Here is a 17,582-nt window from a genome sequence, read left to right as displayed (position 1 = left end):
TTAAAAATACAAATTCCAAGTTTCCATTCCCAGAGATTCTGATTCAGAGGATGGTTTCTAAATGGCCCTTCCATGATGATTATTTTGGAGGTGGTTCAGTGAAAAATGCCATGTGCCAAAATAATTTTGGAAAGAAAGATATCAATTTGGATAGACTCCTTAGATTAAAATAGACTAATACATAATATTCTCTTTATTGCATCTAGGTCTTAGTAATCAGAGTCATTTAAAATTGATAGGTAATTTAATTGATGTCTCTGCGGATGTTTTGTCACATTTATCTAACTATTGTACTGACTAGAAAATATTTCTAACTGATAATTGCAATAAGACTAACACCTCTAGTTTGAATTACAAACTACAAACTTAACTGTGGATTTTTCATCTAACATAACTGAAGCACTGATAATTGTGATAGAAACTAATTTTTTTAATACCTAGATAAATTTCTTCTTTAATGAATGTAAAAGATGTTAAAATATCTGTTATGGTTCTAATTTTTAGATAAGTGAATTGGCAACATTTCTTCCTAGATTTAGGAGTCCACTGAGAAAAAAAAAAAATAAAAATCACCAAAGTGTCAGTTGGCCAGTATCCCTTGTTTCCTAACTCTTAACCAGAGTGCCTGTTCTTAAAATGCATATTTGAACAGGTACTCCTTTGCTGATAAATGTTCAAGAGATCATCATGCTTTCATAGTAAAATCCAAACTCCTTAGCATTCAGTTTCATAATCTTGGCCTTCCAGTCTTCCCAACTTCACTTTACTACCCCCTCCTCCAAAACTTTGTTCATGTCATGCTGAAATAGTTGTACTTGTTCCAAAAGGCCATTCTCTCCTACTTCTCAGTGGCATTTCACTTTCACTCCAGAAAGAAACACCCCTTCCCTCTCCTACCCCAACCTGTCTCCTCCTGCTAGTCTTTCACAACTCAGCAGCCTCTCCTGACCACTGTCTTCTCCTGGGCAGCCTAGAATTAGTATCCTTCGTTTGTGCCCTTCTCACCCTATGACCTCTGAACACTATCCCATAGCACTTATTACACTATACTGTACTTATCTCCACCAGATGGTAAGCTCTTTGAGAGCAAGGAGGGTGCTTTTTGTCCATATACTACCGCACACCCAGAATGGCCCATGGTATGTAATGGGTGCTCACATTACATTCGTATTGTAAGTTTCAAGGAATACCTGACTAAACTTGTATGATAAATAACTATCCTGTGTGTAAGGGGTTCTACTTTTCACTTTATGAGTAATGCATGACTTTTAAATATAACAACTAACTAGTGAGTTGGTCATCTTATTTTAGGATGTTAATTGACATTTTCTTCTTAGTCCTCTAAAAAAGTTCTATCTAGCTCTTTATTTGTTTCGTATGGCTTAAGTTTTATAACCATATTTATGATTGTTTATTAATGGATTTTGCTTTTGCTGCTAATAAATCATCTTTCCCTTTTTCTCTCTTGGTCCAGCTCCAACAGAGGCCACTGTGCACCCACATCTAGGTGAGTATTTGAGACTCCAGTGTCACTGACCTCAGTGCTAGATCTACTTGTTTCACTCCTTTGCCATGTGGGCAGAGCATACAGAGATGAGGAAACTCTCTGCCCTCTCTGATTCTCTGATCATTCATTGAAATCAGACTCAGGTCCAGATTATACTTTAACCTGAGATCTCACTGAGGAGGTGATCCAAAAGTCCAGTTTGGGCTAATGAAAGGACTTTTGAACCAGTTGTTGCATTTATCCTTAGAATCCAGTTGGATCTGATCTTTTGGCATAGGATTCTAATGCTGAATTTTCCCCTAAGCCTCTACCCATCATAAATAGTAGAGCATGGAGGCAATAGGCAAGGAGCTATGAGTGTGAAAGCCGATCTGAGATATCTGCTTAAATTAGTGTTGTTGTTGTTCAGTTGCTAAGTTGTGTTTGACTCTTCACAACCACAAGGACTGCAGCACACCAGGCTTCCCTGTCCCTCACCATCTCCCAGAGTTTGCCCAAGTTCATGTCTATTGAATCAGTGATGCCATCCAACCATCTTATCTTCTGTCAACATCTTCTCCTCCTGCCTTCAATCTTCCTTCTGCCTTCTCCAACATCTTCTGTCTCATCTTCTCCTTCTGCTTTTAATCTTTTCTCGCATCAGGGTCTTTTCCAATGAGTTGGCCATTCGCATCAGGCCAAAGTATTGGCTTAAACTAGCACTGGCTTGTAAAAAGAGAAATAATTTGGCCATTTCTTCAAAAACTAAAATGACATTGTTTAAATAACTGGATGCTTTGTTTAATAGCACCATGTAAAGTTGCTTCCTCTCATTTTTCTCATGATTTTTTCATTCTGACATGTATTTAGTGGGCTGCAGTTCTTGAGGCAAGATTGTACAGTATGGATTCTGGAGCCAAATAAACTGGATTTATGTCACCTCTGCCACTTGGCTTGCATGGTGATGTTGGGCAAGTTACTTAATCTCTCTATGCCTGTTTCCTCACCTATAAAACGGAAGTAATGATAGTACCTACCTCCTGTGGTTGTTATGAGGATTAGATGAATTTGTATTTCTAAAGCATAGTCAGGGATATATATATATGTAATAATAATATTTGGAAAGAAGGCAATACATGAACAAATAACCATAGAGGCTTACCCACGACTCTGTAAAAAATCTCTGGAAAGCAAATGATCTTTAAGAGTTAAATTTCTCATATATGACAGTGAAGACTGATTTTAAAAGCAGTTTCCTACACACACTATTTAATAAGAATGAAAAGAAATCATCCTAGCTGACTCCAGCCTTTTCAGCTGTCTGTCACTGTGGGACTTGCAGATGGGTCAGTATTTGTCTCTTGGGCTTTCTCTTTCAACCTATAAACCCAATTAATTTATTTTTCTCTTTGGAAAATCTGCCTTGAGAAGCTCTACTTTTATGTAATGCTACAGCTTGGGGCTCCTCTTCTTTGGCAGATGAACGCAAGCACTTAGAAGCATGCCTTCTGGCAGCTGAGGCAGCCGGGTGACCCACAGTGGCCCAGCCGCATCTCAGCCATATTGGGTATTTGAGAGAGCAGTACCCTGTAGGCATTTCAGACACCGCATCTAATCACTCAGAGGAATCATTAAATCACTCCCAAGCACAGGAGACATCACAGTGTTCTCTCCAGTATAAATCCATATTCTCCCTGTTGTTGAGCCTAAGGCTTTGAGTCTGAACAGCCATTTCTCTCAATACATGCTGATTCACTGGTTTTCCCGACTTCGTTATGTGCTTACCTACTGGCATACCTGGTATAAAGAGGGTGAGGGTGCCTGCAGGTGGCATTGTTACCAAAGAGAATTTGCAAGTGAACTTTCTGGTATTTGGAGGTGATATTTAATCCCTCAGTCAGTTCAATAAATTATATACAAGTGAACCCCCCAAAAGGGTAAAATATCACTTTTGGAAAAAATAAAAATTTGGGGTTATGTTTTATTAATCAGATTATATGATTTTCATTTTTTTATTTTTATTTTTTTTTAATTTTATTTTATTTTTAAACTTTACATAACTGTATTAGTTTTGCCAAATATCAAAATGAATCCGCCACAGGTATACATGTGTTCTCCATCCTGAACCCTCCTCCCTCCTCCCTCCCCATTCCATCCCTCTGGGTCGTCCCAGTGCACCAGCCCCAAGCATCCAGTATCGTGCTTCGAACCTGGACTGGCAACTCGTTTCATACATGATATTTTACAAGTTTCAATGCCATTCTCCCAAATCTTCCCACCCTCTCTCTCTCTCACAGAGTCCATTAGACTGTTCTAGACCCAGAGAATTTATACTAGCTCAAACAAATTTTCCAAGCAAACCATGGGAATCAGATGAGAAAATTTTCGAGCACCAAATTCATTTTTTACAATTTGTGGAGAAATAATTATCATTCCTCATACAACCTTAAAAATGAGTCTACTTACATTGTTGCTGGCCATGAAATTGTTTTTACTTGTCCATCCTCTATCCAGTGGAAATATCACATACTCTACAGTTCATGAAAACATTCTGTGCTCTTGGTATGACCTGAGTTCTTCTATAGCTTAAAAAGAAGTATTTAATACAATCTCAGGTGTAACAATAATATATTTAAGACTATGGATGGTTTTCTGCCATTCCTCCTGACTTCTAACATGACTTTATTTAGAAGTTTTACTTACTTGTGTAGATAATTTCTCCTATGCAGCTCTGAAGGGGAAAATGTTAACAATTTGGAACACATTAAATTTAAAAAATGAGTGAATATAGGTAATGAGAAAAAGCAAGTCAGGGCAAGAGGGGTAGTAAGAAAGAGAAGAGGAGATGGGTTAGTAAATAACAGCAATGTTAGCTGACAACAAATAGCCACAATGTTCTGTTCCCTTCAGTGCTCTAAAGTGAGTTAGGCACTGACTTTATTCTTGATGTATTGAGCTGTGAGGGGCAAGTCTTGTGTGACCTCTCCTTGTAGGCTAGTGCTAACCTTGGTCTTCCCACCTCTGTGACCTGGGTGACATTTTGGTAGGGTTCTCTTTGGGGACTCTGGTTTCCAGACTTCTAAACAGCAGAGTTAATCTTTTACTTAGTAGTTTAGGGGCACGGCAAATGCAATTAGCTGCTTGTTTAAACTTCTATTTTAGGTTAAAATACTGTTTATTCATCATAAATGTAGCATGTTGACTCTTTTGCATAGCTAAATCTATTGTTTAGTATAACCCTTTTCTAAATCTTTGTCTTCCTTTAGCTGAAATTCATAGTGACAGTATTATCCTACGAGATGATTTTGACTCCAACCACCAAAAGGAATTGAATCCAAACATATGGTAAGTTAAAGGATCATGCCTCACTTTGGTCTGTATAAAAGGCAAAAAAAAAAAAAAAAGCTTTCTTGGAGTAGTTACATAAAATTAAATTGCTCTTTAGCTCTACGTTATCAATGAGAATTGTTCAACTAAGGAACTGGGATTAATGTCACCTAGAGTATGTCTATTGTCTATTTCCTGACTTCTTTAAGAACTGAATCTAGGTACCCCTCAAAGCCATGGGTTTGGTCAGTTTTTTTCAGTAGTACAAGTTATTTACATAGAAAACATTGTGCTTTATTATGCCTAATAATTGCATTTATGTTAAAGGAAAGAAGGGAAATGACTTATCTGAAACTGACAGATTTTTTGAGTCATACTTCCAAATAACTTATATGTTACTGGATTACCTCATTTATACTCCAGTCTTTCCTTCCAAAGCTGTTTAGAGACAACCCTATGAGATTTTGGAGGGTAAAGAAAGAATTAACCAAAACACATACATTAGAAACTTATAAATGGATGCATGAATTTTTTGGCAGTTTGTTGTATTTTTCTGACTTTGGAGAAATGAGTCTATCCATTGAGAGCTATAGTCAGTCTACATAATTTGAGAGAATATCTGAATATGTTATTTTCTGTGGTACTAAATGATTTGTGTACATGAATAAGAGTTCAAGATAAATTAGAAGCTCTAATGTAATCAGGTTGTAACCAAAACCCAAGCAATATTCAAGACTAGAAAGAGAATAACCACTTCATCCTCAAATGTCTGCATATGATATTAATTTGTTTTTCCTTATTTTCACTGTTCAACAAATATCAAACCATAATTATTTTATTTATATAGTATATTAAAAAGGAATGTGATACCTTCTTTTGAGTAGCTTATAGTTCAGTAGAGGAGACACTTAAAACACATTTTTAAAAAGCTTATGATTCAGAATAGAAATCCTTGAGTGTTATAAATAACATACTACAGTTCTAGAAAAGAAAGGCTGACTCTAGTGAGAGTTTCTTGGAGAAAGTAGTCCTTAACCTGAGAATTGAAGATGACATATAGGTTTAGAGAGTGTTGATGCTTAAATACAAACAGGAACTTGTCTTTTTCTAGAAAGAAATATAGATTTAGAGAGTATAAGTACACAAAAAAATCAGACTAGACAGAGACATAAAGTCTTATGATTTCTACACCATTAAAGAGATAATTTATCAAAAAGATTTTACTTACCTCTGAACATGTTCTAAATATAAATTTCTTAAAATAAGTTGAAAATCTTTATTAAGGAAAAGCCAAAAACTTTCTAAGCACTACTTCTATCGAAGAAAAATTCTCTCATTCTCCTCACATTTGGCTTTTTTATATCCCATTTATATAGATGTTATCAGATGATTTGTTTCTTTCAAGGCGAGTTCATTTGTGTCAAGCTAATTCATTTTCTTCAGTGAGTTTTCTTGACAAATACAAAATGTGACTTTTATGTGGTCCAAATTCTGTTATTTTTGAAATCAATAAAACGTGATTGATTTTGCTTCACCCATTTTCATGACTGATCTGGTAGATGCTTTCTTGACCGAAGTTATGGATTTTGTGTCCCACTTACTTAACCTATGGTTTTTCCTCCTGTTTTAGAAAACCTTTTATTAACTTTAAAAAGCCATGCACTCCTGTCTTCTATCAAATATGCTTCAGAGTAATTTTGCTTTATCCCTTATTGACCACAATCTCCTTCATCTAGTCTCTTTAGGATTAAAAAGTAATAATAATAGTAATAATAACATAGGAAGCTGTCATCATTTGAGAGATGGCTTTGTTGAACATAAGTGGCAGAGGTTCTGAAATCAGGTCTGTCTGGGTGGACTTTCAAGCTAGCTACTTGCCAGCTGGGTATCTGAGAATAGTACAAAGCTTGCTTTACCTCTCTGAGCCACATTTCTTGTCAGGAAAAGTGAGCCGAGTATTTTCCTAACACCATTATTTTAAAGTTTGATGAACCTGAAAAGGTCTAGCACATCTCCTAATGTATTGTTGCTGCTCAGTACGAATCAGTTCCTTCTTTCCCTCTCCTATTCTCTGTCTCCTACTCTACCTTTTTGTCTCCCTCCTTCTTCCCTTTCTTTCTTCCTCCTATACTATACTTGCGTTTTGGTCTACTTGCCTCCCAGGAGCTCAGATATGATCCCAAGTCATTATTATTAAAATATTCTTCAGTTAATTTATGTAAATGAGTCCCCAAGTCTTCTCTTACTGTATTCAGATCAAAAACAGACTTCAAATTAAATATATCTATATTATATAATATATATTAATGAAAATACAGTAGAATTATAGAGAAGGGAGAAACAAAGAGTATTAAATATCTTAACCCCCCCTTAAAGTAGACGTAAGCTCCCTAAAGTTAAAAACCAATACAATCAGCTATTCCAGTGAAGTATTTCCAATAACATAACAAAGCTCTCTCTTGCTTTCGACCAACATAGGCAGTTTTCGGGCTTCCCTAGTGGCTCAGTTGGTAAAGAATCCAACTGCATTGCAGGAGATCCAGGAAGATCCCCTGGAGAAGGAAATGGCAGCCCACTCCAGTATTCTTGCCTGGAGAATCCCACGGACAGAGCCCCTGGAGGGCTACAGTCCATGGCATCGCAAAGAGTCGGACACGACTTGGCAACTAAACCACCACCACTACCAGGCATTTTCACTCTCCCGAACTCTGTTTTCTTGGTATACATATTGACATGCGAGTTTTGTCCCTTATGATATTGTCTTTGATTTTCTTTACCCCAATTAGAAGCCACTGAGCAGCTTTGTGAAAACCAGGAAGGGGAATCCTTACTGACAACCCATAACTTTATGCCCTTGGCACACACCACCAGATAGAAAGAAGCTCAGGGTGTACTGCTTTGGGGCAAATTCCCAAGGCTCAATATATCACTCAATATAAGAATATATATAGAATATAGAAAAGCACTCTGCTTTTATGAGCATGTTTCTTCCATAGAGTTTGAAAATCATCATGTGCATTATTTGACTTGAAATTTTTAAGGACAAGCAAAAGGAAAAATTAAGAAACTACAGTCCCATCTGTGCAATGATGGGGAGAGAGATCAGTTTAAATTTAGTCACTCACACTTTATTTGCTTCCATTGACTTCATCTAGTGAAATCAACTTTTTTTCCCACTTCATTTCATGTTATTCTTGATATCTAAATTTCTTATCTCTTGTACAAATGACTGTACACAAAAAACAAGGGGCATAAAATGATATTACTATTATAATGAATGAACATACCAGCTAAGTTATTATCCCAAGTGTATGACAGTGATTGGACTAGAACCAGGAAACTTTTTTACATCAACTCAGTATTGAATCTGTCTCTCTGCTTAGCTTAAATATTAGATTTGATTTTAAAATTAATAAATGTACTTAGTGAAAACTTCAATAATATTAAAAATAACAAAAATAAACCTTCTTCCCACACTAGATCTATATTCCTTCCCTCTAGAGGAATCCACTGTTACCAGTTTCTGTCAGTCCTTCCAGAAATTATTTAGGCTTACACAAGTGTTACAGTTATGAATTCTGTCCACAAAATTGGGTATCAGAGAAATAAAACTTTCGTTATTCTTTTTAACTCAATTTCTTTTCATTGTATCCCTTCTGCTAATAGTGAAAACTAAATTTTGGTCAACTTTAGCTTCCCTTCTCCCATTTTTCTGATGTTGTAGCTAAGTATCAGAGAGCTTATTAGTTCAAAGGCAAGGGGTAGGTGGGGACACACCTCTTATTCCCCAGTCCTCTGTTCCTACAGATATCCACTGAATCCTCCCTGTCTCATCTAGTTTTTGGTGACTGGTCCACACAGGTAGCCTTCTCGCCTGTCCTAATCACTCACTCCTTCATGACGATTGCTCCATTTGATCCCTGCTTGAAGGCATGACAACTTCTGCTGCTCCTGGGCCTGGGCTGTGCTGTCATGTCACTGTGGTCTTTCTGCCTCCCTGAGGTGCAGAGTATAGAGTCCTCCTGTGCTTTGACCCCCAAAGGGGGTCTCCCTATGGCGCTGCCAGAGAAGTGGCCTTTTATCTCCCATTCTCTCAGCCATTTCTGTTTGCTTTGTTCAAATAAAGAATGAGAAGTAAAGTTACAAGTGAAGAGAACAGCAAAACCCCTTCATGGGAATATAGTGACACCTCAGGCTTGATGAGAGGGAGGCTTCTCCACCTTAACTTGGCCCTGATGCCGGGCCACATGCAGGTAGACCTCTGGATCACAACAATAACCACATCAGATCAAATGTACCATTGAACCCAAGAGACTGAGAGAAAGAATGTGGATAGGGCAACACTGACTTACCAGCACTGTTGACAGTTCTTCATTATCAAGTGTGTTCAGTGTGATTACACTCCTCATGATGGAGATGGATCAGTAGAGTCTTGTTCCAATAGAGACAACCCTATAGCCAAAAAGAAAAAGAAAAAACATAGGAAGGAAAACCTCTTATAACTAAATTTAGAAGGAAAGTAAAGACCTACAAATACTCTCTATCTCAACATTTCACTTAAGCATGTTCTACTTGTGTCTCAACTACCTTTTTTATAGTTTATTTTTATGAATTAATTATTTTAGTATCATATAAACACGGTCAGTATTCCATATGAATGGTGAGAAATCTTGATTTTTTTTTAACTAAAAAGAACTACACCTAATAGCAAAAAACTAGTAACATCCCAGGTACCCATAAACAGGAGAATGGATAAATAGTGATACATTCATACAGTGGCATGCTATTCGGAAATAAAAAGGAATAACTTATTGATAGCTGAAACAGCATGGTTGAATTTCAAAAATATTATGTTGAACGAAAGAAGCCAGATCCAAAATAATTCTTACTGTATGATCCTACTTACATGAAATCTAGAATAGATGATATTATCAAAAGTGCTAGAAATTAGATTAGTGATTGTTTCAGGGATGGGGAATTGACTGGGTAGGAGCATGAGGAAATTTCTAGGGTGATTAATATATTATATATAGTATTATGAGAGCATGGGTTACATAGATGTGTACCTTTGTCAAGCTTGAGATCCGTGTATTTCCCTGTGTGGAAATTTACCTCAGTAAAAAATTTCAACAGTAATTTTAAAAAATGAGAAAAGTTAAGAAATAGGAGACATTTATGATTCATAACTTGAGTTAAAAAGAGTTCAGAGAGATGGAGAGAGAAAGTTAAAAGAACTTAAAAGTGAGTAAATTTTAAAAAATAATTTAAGTTTTCTTAAGAGATGTCTTTACCTTCTAAGCAATTAGAAAGTCAGGAAGAATCTTTGTTTTGGCTTACAGATTATCCCTTTAATGCTTGTTTTCTGAAGATCACAGAAGGAATCCAGAGCTATAATATCACTAGGCTCTGATGTTCTAGTGGGAAATGGGAGACTGTTAGAAAACAGGATGATAAATAGCAACTTGAAGACAACAGATGTTTCCCCTCCAGCACAGTAACAATAGCAAAGATGTTCTATTCAGCAGAGATCAGGGAAGAACAAGAGTCACTCATCAGAAGAAGCATCTTAGATGAGTAAGTTGTGATACCAACAGGGATATGAGACATCAAGAAGAGAGACACAAATGAAGTTGTCTCAGATCCTGTGGCACATGGAGACTGCTGTCAGTTGGCTTATCATACAGAAAGCCCCACAGTTTACAGCTAAGGAAGCTAAAACTGTGGCTGGCACTGCATAGAGTTGCTGAATCAAGAAAAGACTAGAACATTTCCATTTTTATAGGTAAAAAGATCACACTACAGAACTAGAGAAATTGAGATCACAGACTCTGCTGCATCTGATAGTCTCTTCAAAATCCTAATTTATTGGAGCAGTTACCCAGAAATGGAGCAAAAAGATTGGTGATTTGGCGTATTAAAGTTTATTTTCTTTGAGAAAAATAATTATCTAAACAAAGACCCTAAAACGACTGAAATTTTAGTATGGGGGTGAGTTATTCTAGCTGATTCTTTATTTATTCAGTGATCAGTAGTTTAATCCATGTAAGATAAAAGAAGTCAAGCGAGCAGTAAAACTACTTCAGAGTTCCTTAGTATCTTGGAGCCCCCATAGAAAACAAGAGCAGAGGGGACTCCATTTAGTAGACAGGTGTGAAAACTACAATGTAAATGTAGTTTCCAGGTAATCAGAACAAAGTAAATCTGATGACCAGTGTCACTGGCGGGGGGGGCAATGACGTTGTTGGGGTACGTTGTTCAATGTACAACTGGCCTGTGGGTGGTAAGCCTGTAAGACCTGATGGGTGAAGGAAGCACTCACCATGGGCATCAAGGTCTGTGCATCACTGCTGAAGGATTTCCAAGGGGCCTTTGGTTGTTGTTGTAATGATCACCACTTGGAATCATATCACCTAATATGCCATCTTACCTATTTGACATGAAACAAATACCTTATAAGTTTTCAGGAGCTGGTGACAAAGGGAGACTGTGAATGGGTAATAAATGTCTGCAAAATAATATTTTATCTGATGACTTACCTTTGCCAAAACCTCTAATATATCACTGTAGTTTGGATTGTGGAATTATAATTTAGTTTTAAGGTTTAATGGTCCAATATTCTGATCTTTTTAAAAAGTGTACTTATTATTTATTTGACTGCATTGGATCTTAGTTGTGGCAGGCAGGATCTTTAATTTTCTTTTGCAGCATGTAGGATTTTTGTTGCAGCATGTGGGATCTAGTTCCCAGACCAGGGATCAAACCCAGGCCCTCTGCGTTGCATTCAAGGAGTCCTGGCCACTGGACTACCAGGGAAGTCCCCTGATACTCTGATGTTCTGTGCATCCTTTTCTACTTTTTCTCTTCATCTTCTTGACCTCCCCTTTTTCTACTTTCTCTCCCTCTCTCTTCTCCTTTGTTAGTAACTTTTTTCCCTTATTATAAAACTCTCCTCTAACCTTCTTTCTCTTGCTTCCTCCCCCTCCTTCCACTTACACTGATGTAATTGCTCTGGGGAAAACTTCATCAACAATAGAAAGGTTAACCAGGAGGTGTCCTACTATTAAAATTAGGTGCAAATCTGGAAGTTTATTATTTCCTTCTTTAATCTCTGTTTTTTATGACAGAAATAAGAACTCACTGAATGGAATTAAATGTCAAGTACATTTGAAACAAATGAGAAAATATTTCCTCAAGCAGCATGTAGTAGAATTCACCATAGTAGGAGGTCAGAATATTGCATTCAGTAGTAGGGTATTAGAAGGGATATTTTTAATTCAAATAATATTTGTCATTATAACTGTTAACAAAGGAGAAATTAAATTTTTAAACCCTCTGATGAATAGGAAGAGTTCTCTTACCTTCCTCAGTGAGAAGTAATGAGAAAGAATGAACTATAAATGGAATTTGTCATTTTCATATTTAGAGCATGTGTTAGTTCCTTAGAAAAAAAAGTCATGACATTGTTGAAGGTGATATTATTCTCAGTCTTATAGAGTGGACTTTCCTTCCTGTTTTTCTAAAAATATTCCATATTTACAAAGAGAAGAGAATTCTTTGAGGGTTTTTCTTTTTTTTAACTGTGGTCTTTCACAAGTAAATAGTCATGCCTTTTTACTATAAAACATCATCTCTTTGCTATAAAATATGGTCAAAAGTTGAGTGTTCTGCTTATTGAGGTTTTTTTGGTTGTGTTTGGTTTTTTGTTTTTGTTTTTTTTTTTTTGGAGTATAGTTGGTTGCTTGTTGAGGTTTCAGTGGAAAGTACAAGGAGCTCCAGTGTCTCCAAATGAAGTCAGCTGACTGTCCAGCTCCCAGATGGCTGACAGGGTCCTGTTTACTTTGATAGATTCACCAGTCCCTGATCTAGCCTTGCCTTTCAAACTCACACATTAGATTATCAACACATGCAGTGTGAGCTGTACCTGGGGAAAGAGACTTGTTATCTTTGGGTCAGGAAATTATAAGAGATTTCTCTTTTCTCTTTCCACTTTTAAAGTACATTTTATAATCAGATCAAATATTAAAAGTATTTTAATATCTCTGTTCAGAAATGCTGGTGAATAGACAATTGACTCATAGAATACCAGACATCACCTCCTTTAGAGGCAATAAATTACAGAGAGATAATACAGTGTCCCCAGTCTTGGGGACAAACAGCATGTATCCCAAATGAGAATTTGATAACTGATTGTCACTGAGTTTCCAGATGATTAACTTGTTTCAGCAGAGTGACTGACTAAAGGCTGAGTGATTGCACTCTGATCTAAAAAGAAGAATGAGCCATGTAATTAGACTGCTCTTGAGAAAATAGTATTTCGGTTATTTATTTATTGTTATCAGGATGATGTCACCACCAACCATTCATAAATCTCTGACTGTTCGATGGAGCCCAAGTTTCTCATTAATCCTCCTCCTCTTTCCGGTGTCCTCAAAGACCTGTGTGAGTCTCTGTAGGACATGGGGACCACAGGGATTCCGGGGACATTTCACTTCAGCTTCCTCTGTGCCTCCTGAACAGGGACTTTGGCACGTTTTCTAGCCTAATAATTTTAAAATCAGGATTAAAAACATAATTATACCTTCAGAAGTGTGCTCTCTACAGCACAAATGCACACTGAATATAATTTCTAAACAAAAACAGCCACCTAAATAATTAAAAAAAAAAAATGGAGTATTGACACCAAAATAACAAGTTTCAAACTGCCAAGGAGCTTGTTAGAGTGAAAACCAAATCTTGGCTCAAAGCATTCTTTTTCTTTTATGTTTACAGTTTAACCCACATGTGTTGGTCAACAAGTACCTGTCTTCATCCTTACTGATTCCTTTATGGTTTTGTTGGTGGAAAAAAATGATAGTATGATAATGTGTATATAAAATAGGGATGAATTATCTAAGGATGTACATGACCAAAGGAATATTGAATTTGCTTATGTACTTTAGTCCAGTAAATTCATTCTGAACATTTTCTATGAAGTCCATGACATTTCTTTTATTTTTGTACATTTGTATTAGCAAAGCAAAACCCCTATCCTATAAATGAAAAAAACAACTTTTAAGAAAAGATGCTAGGTTTTCCAGATGAACTCTGATAGCAAAAATGATGAAAAACATTTTTGAAATGCACATGATTTTTGTAGAATTGGAGTTCTTTTCTTTTCCTGGCTGCATTAGAGTGGAGTGGGAAGGATATTGGACAAGGAGTCAGGAAAACTGGCCTCTAGTCTCATTTTATAATTTGTAAAATGAGGGGGTAATGAAACTCGGTGATACTTCAGATGCCCTCCAACTTGAACGCCTAATGATCTGTGAACTCTAGTAATAGATAAGATTCATGTGGTACCTAAGCATGTGATAAATAGATTCAGAGAGAGCTCAATAAATTCAGGCTTTGCATGGTCTTTGGGGATAGCAAGCATTTCCCTTAAAATGTCTTTTAATCATACTGTTCATGAGAGTATATTTTGAGGTGGGCAATTCATATGATGTACTTGGTATTTGTCAGATTCTTATGTTCTGTTTTTCATATTGAGAAAAAGAAGGCAGGGGGAGTAGATTCTTAGATTAGAGAAATATTCACTATTACTTTTAAGCAGAGAAGCAATTCATTTCTAATCCTTAGCTTGGGAGGTCACATTCCTTTTTAAATTGAAAAACAAAAATCTGTTTAACTGAAATTATTTAAAACTTCCTCTTTCCATCAATCTCTGAAGAATATGTTACCTTACTTTACAGAACCCATCATTTTCTTCAACAAATTCAGTTGGGAAACTACAGGTTAAGATGTTAGAAATAAATAGCACTTTTCTTGGTGTTTGTACCACTAAAGCTCATCACAGTGCCTATAGGTTCCTAGCACAAGTTTGTTAATTATAATAATGAATTAATGAATGATAAATGAGTAAATACACCATTGGCAGCTAAGAGTGGATTGGATTTGACTACCCAGAAGGATGTGTTTTCAAAATAAATTACAAAAAGTTATGTTGACAAACCCAGTCATACTGTGAGAAATTCAAGCAAAGGGCATTTAAAAGACCTTGATGGGAAACTAACAGATTTGTTTCATTAGTCCTTGGTGAAGCCATTGTGCCTCCAGGTAGCAACAATTCAGTGAGTAATAGCTGGTATTTCAAGATCTTTAAGATTCAACTGGGTACCAATGCCTTTGTTAATTTTAAGTTTCTGGATCTATAAAGCACATCAAGGAAGAAAAAGGTCCAGAGGGGTTGTTGAGCCAAGTGGGGAGAATGCTGTAACTGATTGCCTTTTTTGTGTGTTTATTGGTTTTTTTTTTTTTTTTTTTTTTTTTTTTTTTCTTTTTTTTTGTTGTTGTTGTTGTTTTTTGTTTATTTTATTTTATTTTATTTTTTTTTAAATTTTATTTTATTTTTAAACTTAACATAACTGTATTAGATTTGCCAAATATCAAAATGAGTTGCCAGTCCAGGTTCGATGCACGATACTGTTTATTGGTTTTTTAACTCCTGTTATTCCACAAAATAGAAGTGGTTCTCCAAACACATCAAACATCTACTATTCACTGGTTCCCTAGTGCCAGGCTATAGGCACCTATGCTAGAATCATCTTTAAACAATATACAGATATCTAGGCTACACCTGAATCCTATTTAACATAAACTGTGGGTGATGGGGATTTGAAATACATGTGTTTATACAGATATTATTTTCCCGATATACAGTTGATTTGGGAACTGCTGATCAATATTTATAGATAGAATGATTGCTTTGAGAATTCAAATATCAGGCCTCGGACTTCACACCAACAGTGATGATTTTAGTTTAGAATTACTGGAGGAAAATGTCAGATAGTCCATGTGAGGGTTGAACAATCTTTTAATTTCTCTCTGACAAAGCTTATTTTTCTTCTGAGTCATTTCACAATGCCTTGGAGGACAAATAATCCTCATCTATCACTAAGAAGCCCACTATGATTTTGATGCTACTTCTCTGTACTTCAAAATCACACTCCTTGGGAAAAATTAATGTATAGTTTTAAGAGTAGAAAAACAGTAGTAAAAAGTTCATGTAACAGATTCTCTGTGGGGGAAAAAAAACCTAACATACTTGTTTTGGATGAAAATGTTGGAAATCCATATCAAAAATAGTTAAAGCTTATGCTAACATTTGTATCATGCTTGCTCTGTTTGAAGTGTGCCAGGCTCTATTTGAAGTGCTTTAGACCTCAAGCCTTAGGGCTTCCCTGATAGCTAAGTTGCTAAAGAATCCGCCTGCGATGTAGGAGACCTGGGTTCAATTCCTGGGTTAGGAACATCTGCTGGAGATGGAATGGGCTACCCACTCCAGGATTCATGTGTTTTCCTTGTGACTCAACTGCTAAAGAATCTGCCTGCAATGTGGAGGACATGGGTTCGATCCTTGGGTTGGGAAGATCCCCTGGAGAAGGGAAAGACTACCCACTTCAGTATTCTGGCCTGGAGAATTCCATGGACTATACAGTCCATGGGGTCCCAAAGAAAGTGGACACGACTGAGCGACTTTCACTTTTCACATCATGCCAAGCATAAAATGGTGAACAAGAGACATATTCGTTGCACCATGAAGCTACTACTGTCTCTTGTAACATAAAGGACATTTTATTAGAATCTTTCTTTACAGTAATCAAGCAAAGATTTCAATCTACTAAGATATGAGATACTACTGTTTCTCCACAATTCCATGTCAGAAGTTGTTCTCTGTTTATTCTTAAAAAAATCAAAGCTTCTTGACATTGTTGATCTTATTTGTGTGGGAATATAGCTCAAAAGATGAGAATATTTTTTCCATGCAATACACATATAGGAAATATGTCTATTTATTTGCCAAGTTTTTACTTATTGTGCTTCTGCCTCTTGGCTTTATGAGCTTTGTGATATCTTTTCATACCTTTGTCTTCTTCCTATTTGAATAGGACTTCCTGCTCCTTCTTTTCTCTGAGATTAGCAAACAACTGAAAGGGTCTGATACAACAATCTTCAAAAACGAAGGGCATACTTAGTGTCCTGTCCACAATGTTTGGCACCTAGAATGTGAAAGTCTTTGAAAATGTCCTTTCTGCATGAAATACAGCTCTCATGCACTTTGAGGTTCAGACTAAGAAAACACAGTTCAGTCTTGCTACATGTAATGAATGTAGGTTGAAATATCATAATCCCAGAGCATTATAAATGTTACTGTAAATATGCAAAGTCAAATCCACAATATTTGTATTGTCAATTTATACTGAAGACATGAATATATTTAATTTTGATATTCTGTTCTAAGATTTTATTAGCCACTTCATAATAATAAGGAAAGCAACTAAGTAAATTATTTGCAAGTTTAACATTAACTCAGTATCCAAAATTTGCTTGGATTAGAATTTGTATTTATTTAATATTATTATGTGGATTAAATACAATCTGATTCCATTATTTTTTGCATGGTATATTTTGTAGACTTGCACATCTATTTTAGGACAGTTATTTTAAACATTGATGTTAATCATAATTCAAAAGAAAAAGGTTTAAATTTGTAAAACACCTTTGGATTTCAGAGATATATGGTTTTAGTTCATTATATAAGTGTATATAACTTTGCTTATCTTTAATATTAGCAAAATACTTGTATTGAACATTGTTATGTAATAATTGATAATACTACTAACTGCCACTATTAAGTGCCTACTATAAGATTAGTTCTGTACTCTGTTTTATATACATTCTCTCATTTAATCCTCATGATAACTATGTGATATTTAGTTCAGTATTATTA

General features: G+C 35.9%; 1 protein-coding gene across 1 annotated transcript in view; it reads left to right on the top strand.

Annotated features, from left to right (window-relative positions):
- RELN (reelin) overlaps positions 1-17,582 on the top strand; it is a 553,128-nt gene that overhangs the window by 258,023 nt on the left and 277,523 nt on the right. Inside the window, exons 5-6 of the mRNA XM_006053468.4 lie at positions 1,475-1,507; positions 4,753-4,831. Coding sequence (XP_006053530.3) covers positions 1,475-1,507; positions 4,753-4,831 — 112 coding nt within the window. The remainder of the gene's footprint in view (positions 1-1,474; positions 1,508-4,752; positions 4,832-17,582) is intronic.

Source organism: Bubalus bubalis, chromosome 8 (assembly GCF_019923935.1).
Source record: "Bubalus bubalis isolate 160015118507 breed Murrah chromosome 8, NDDB_SH_1, whole genome shotgun sequence".
Lineage (NCBI taxonomy): Eukaryota > Metazoa > Chordata > Mammalia > Artiodactyla > Bovidae > Bubalus > Bubalus bubalis.
This window is presented reverse-complemented; position numbering and strand designations above follow the sequence as displayed.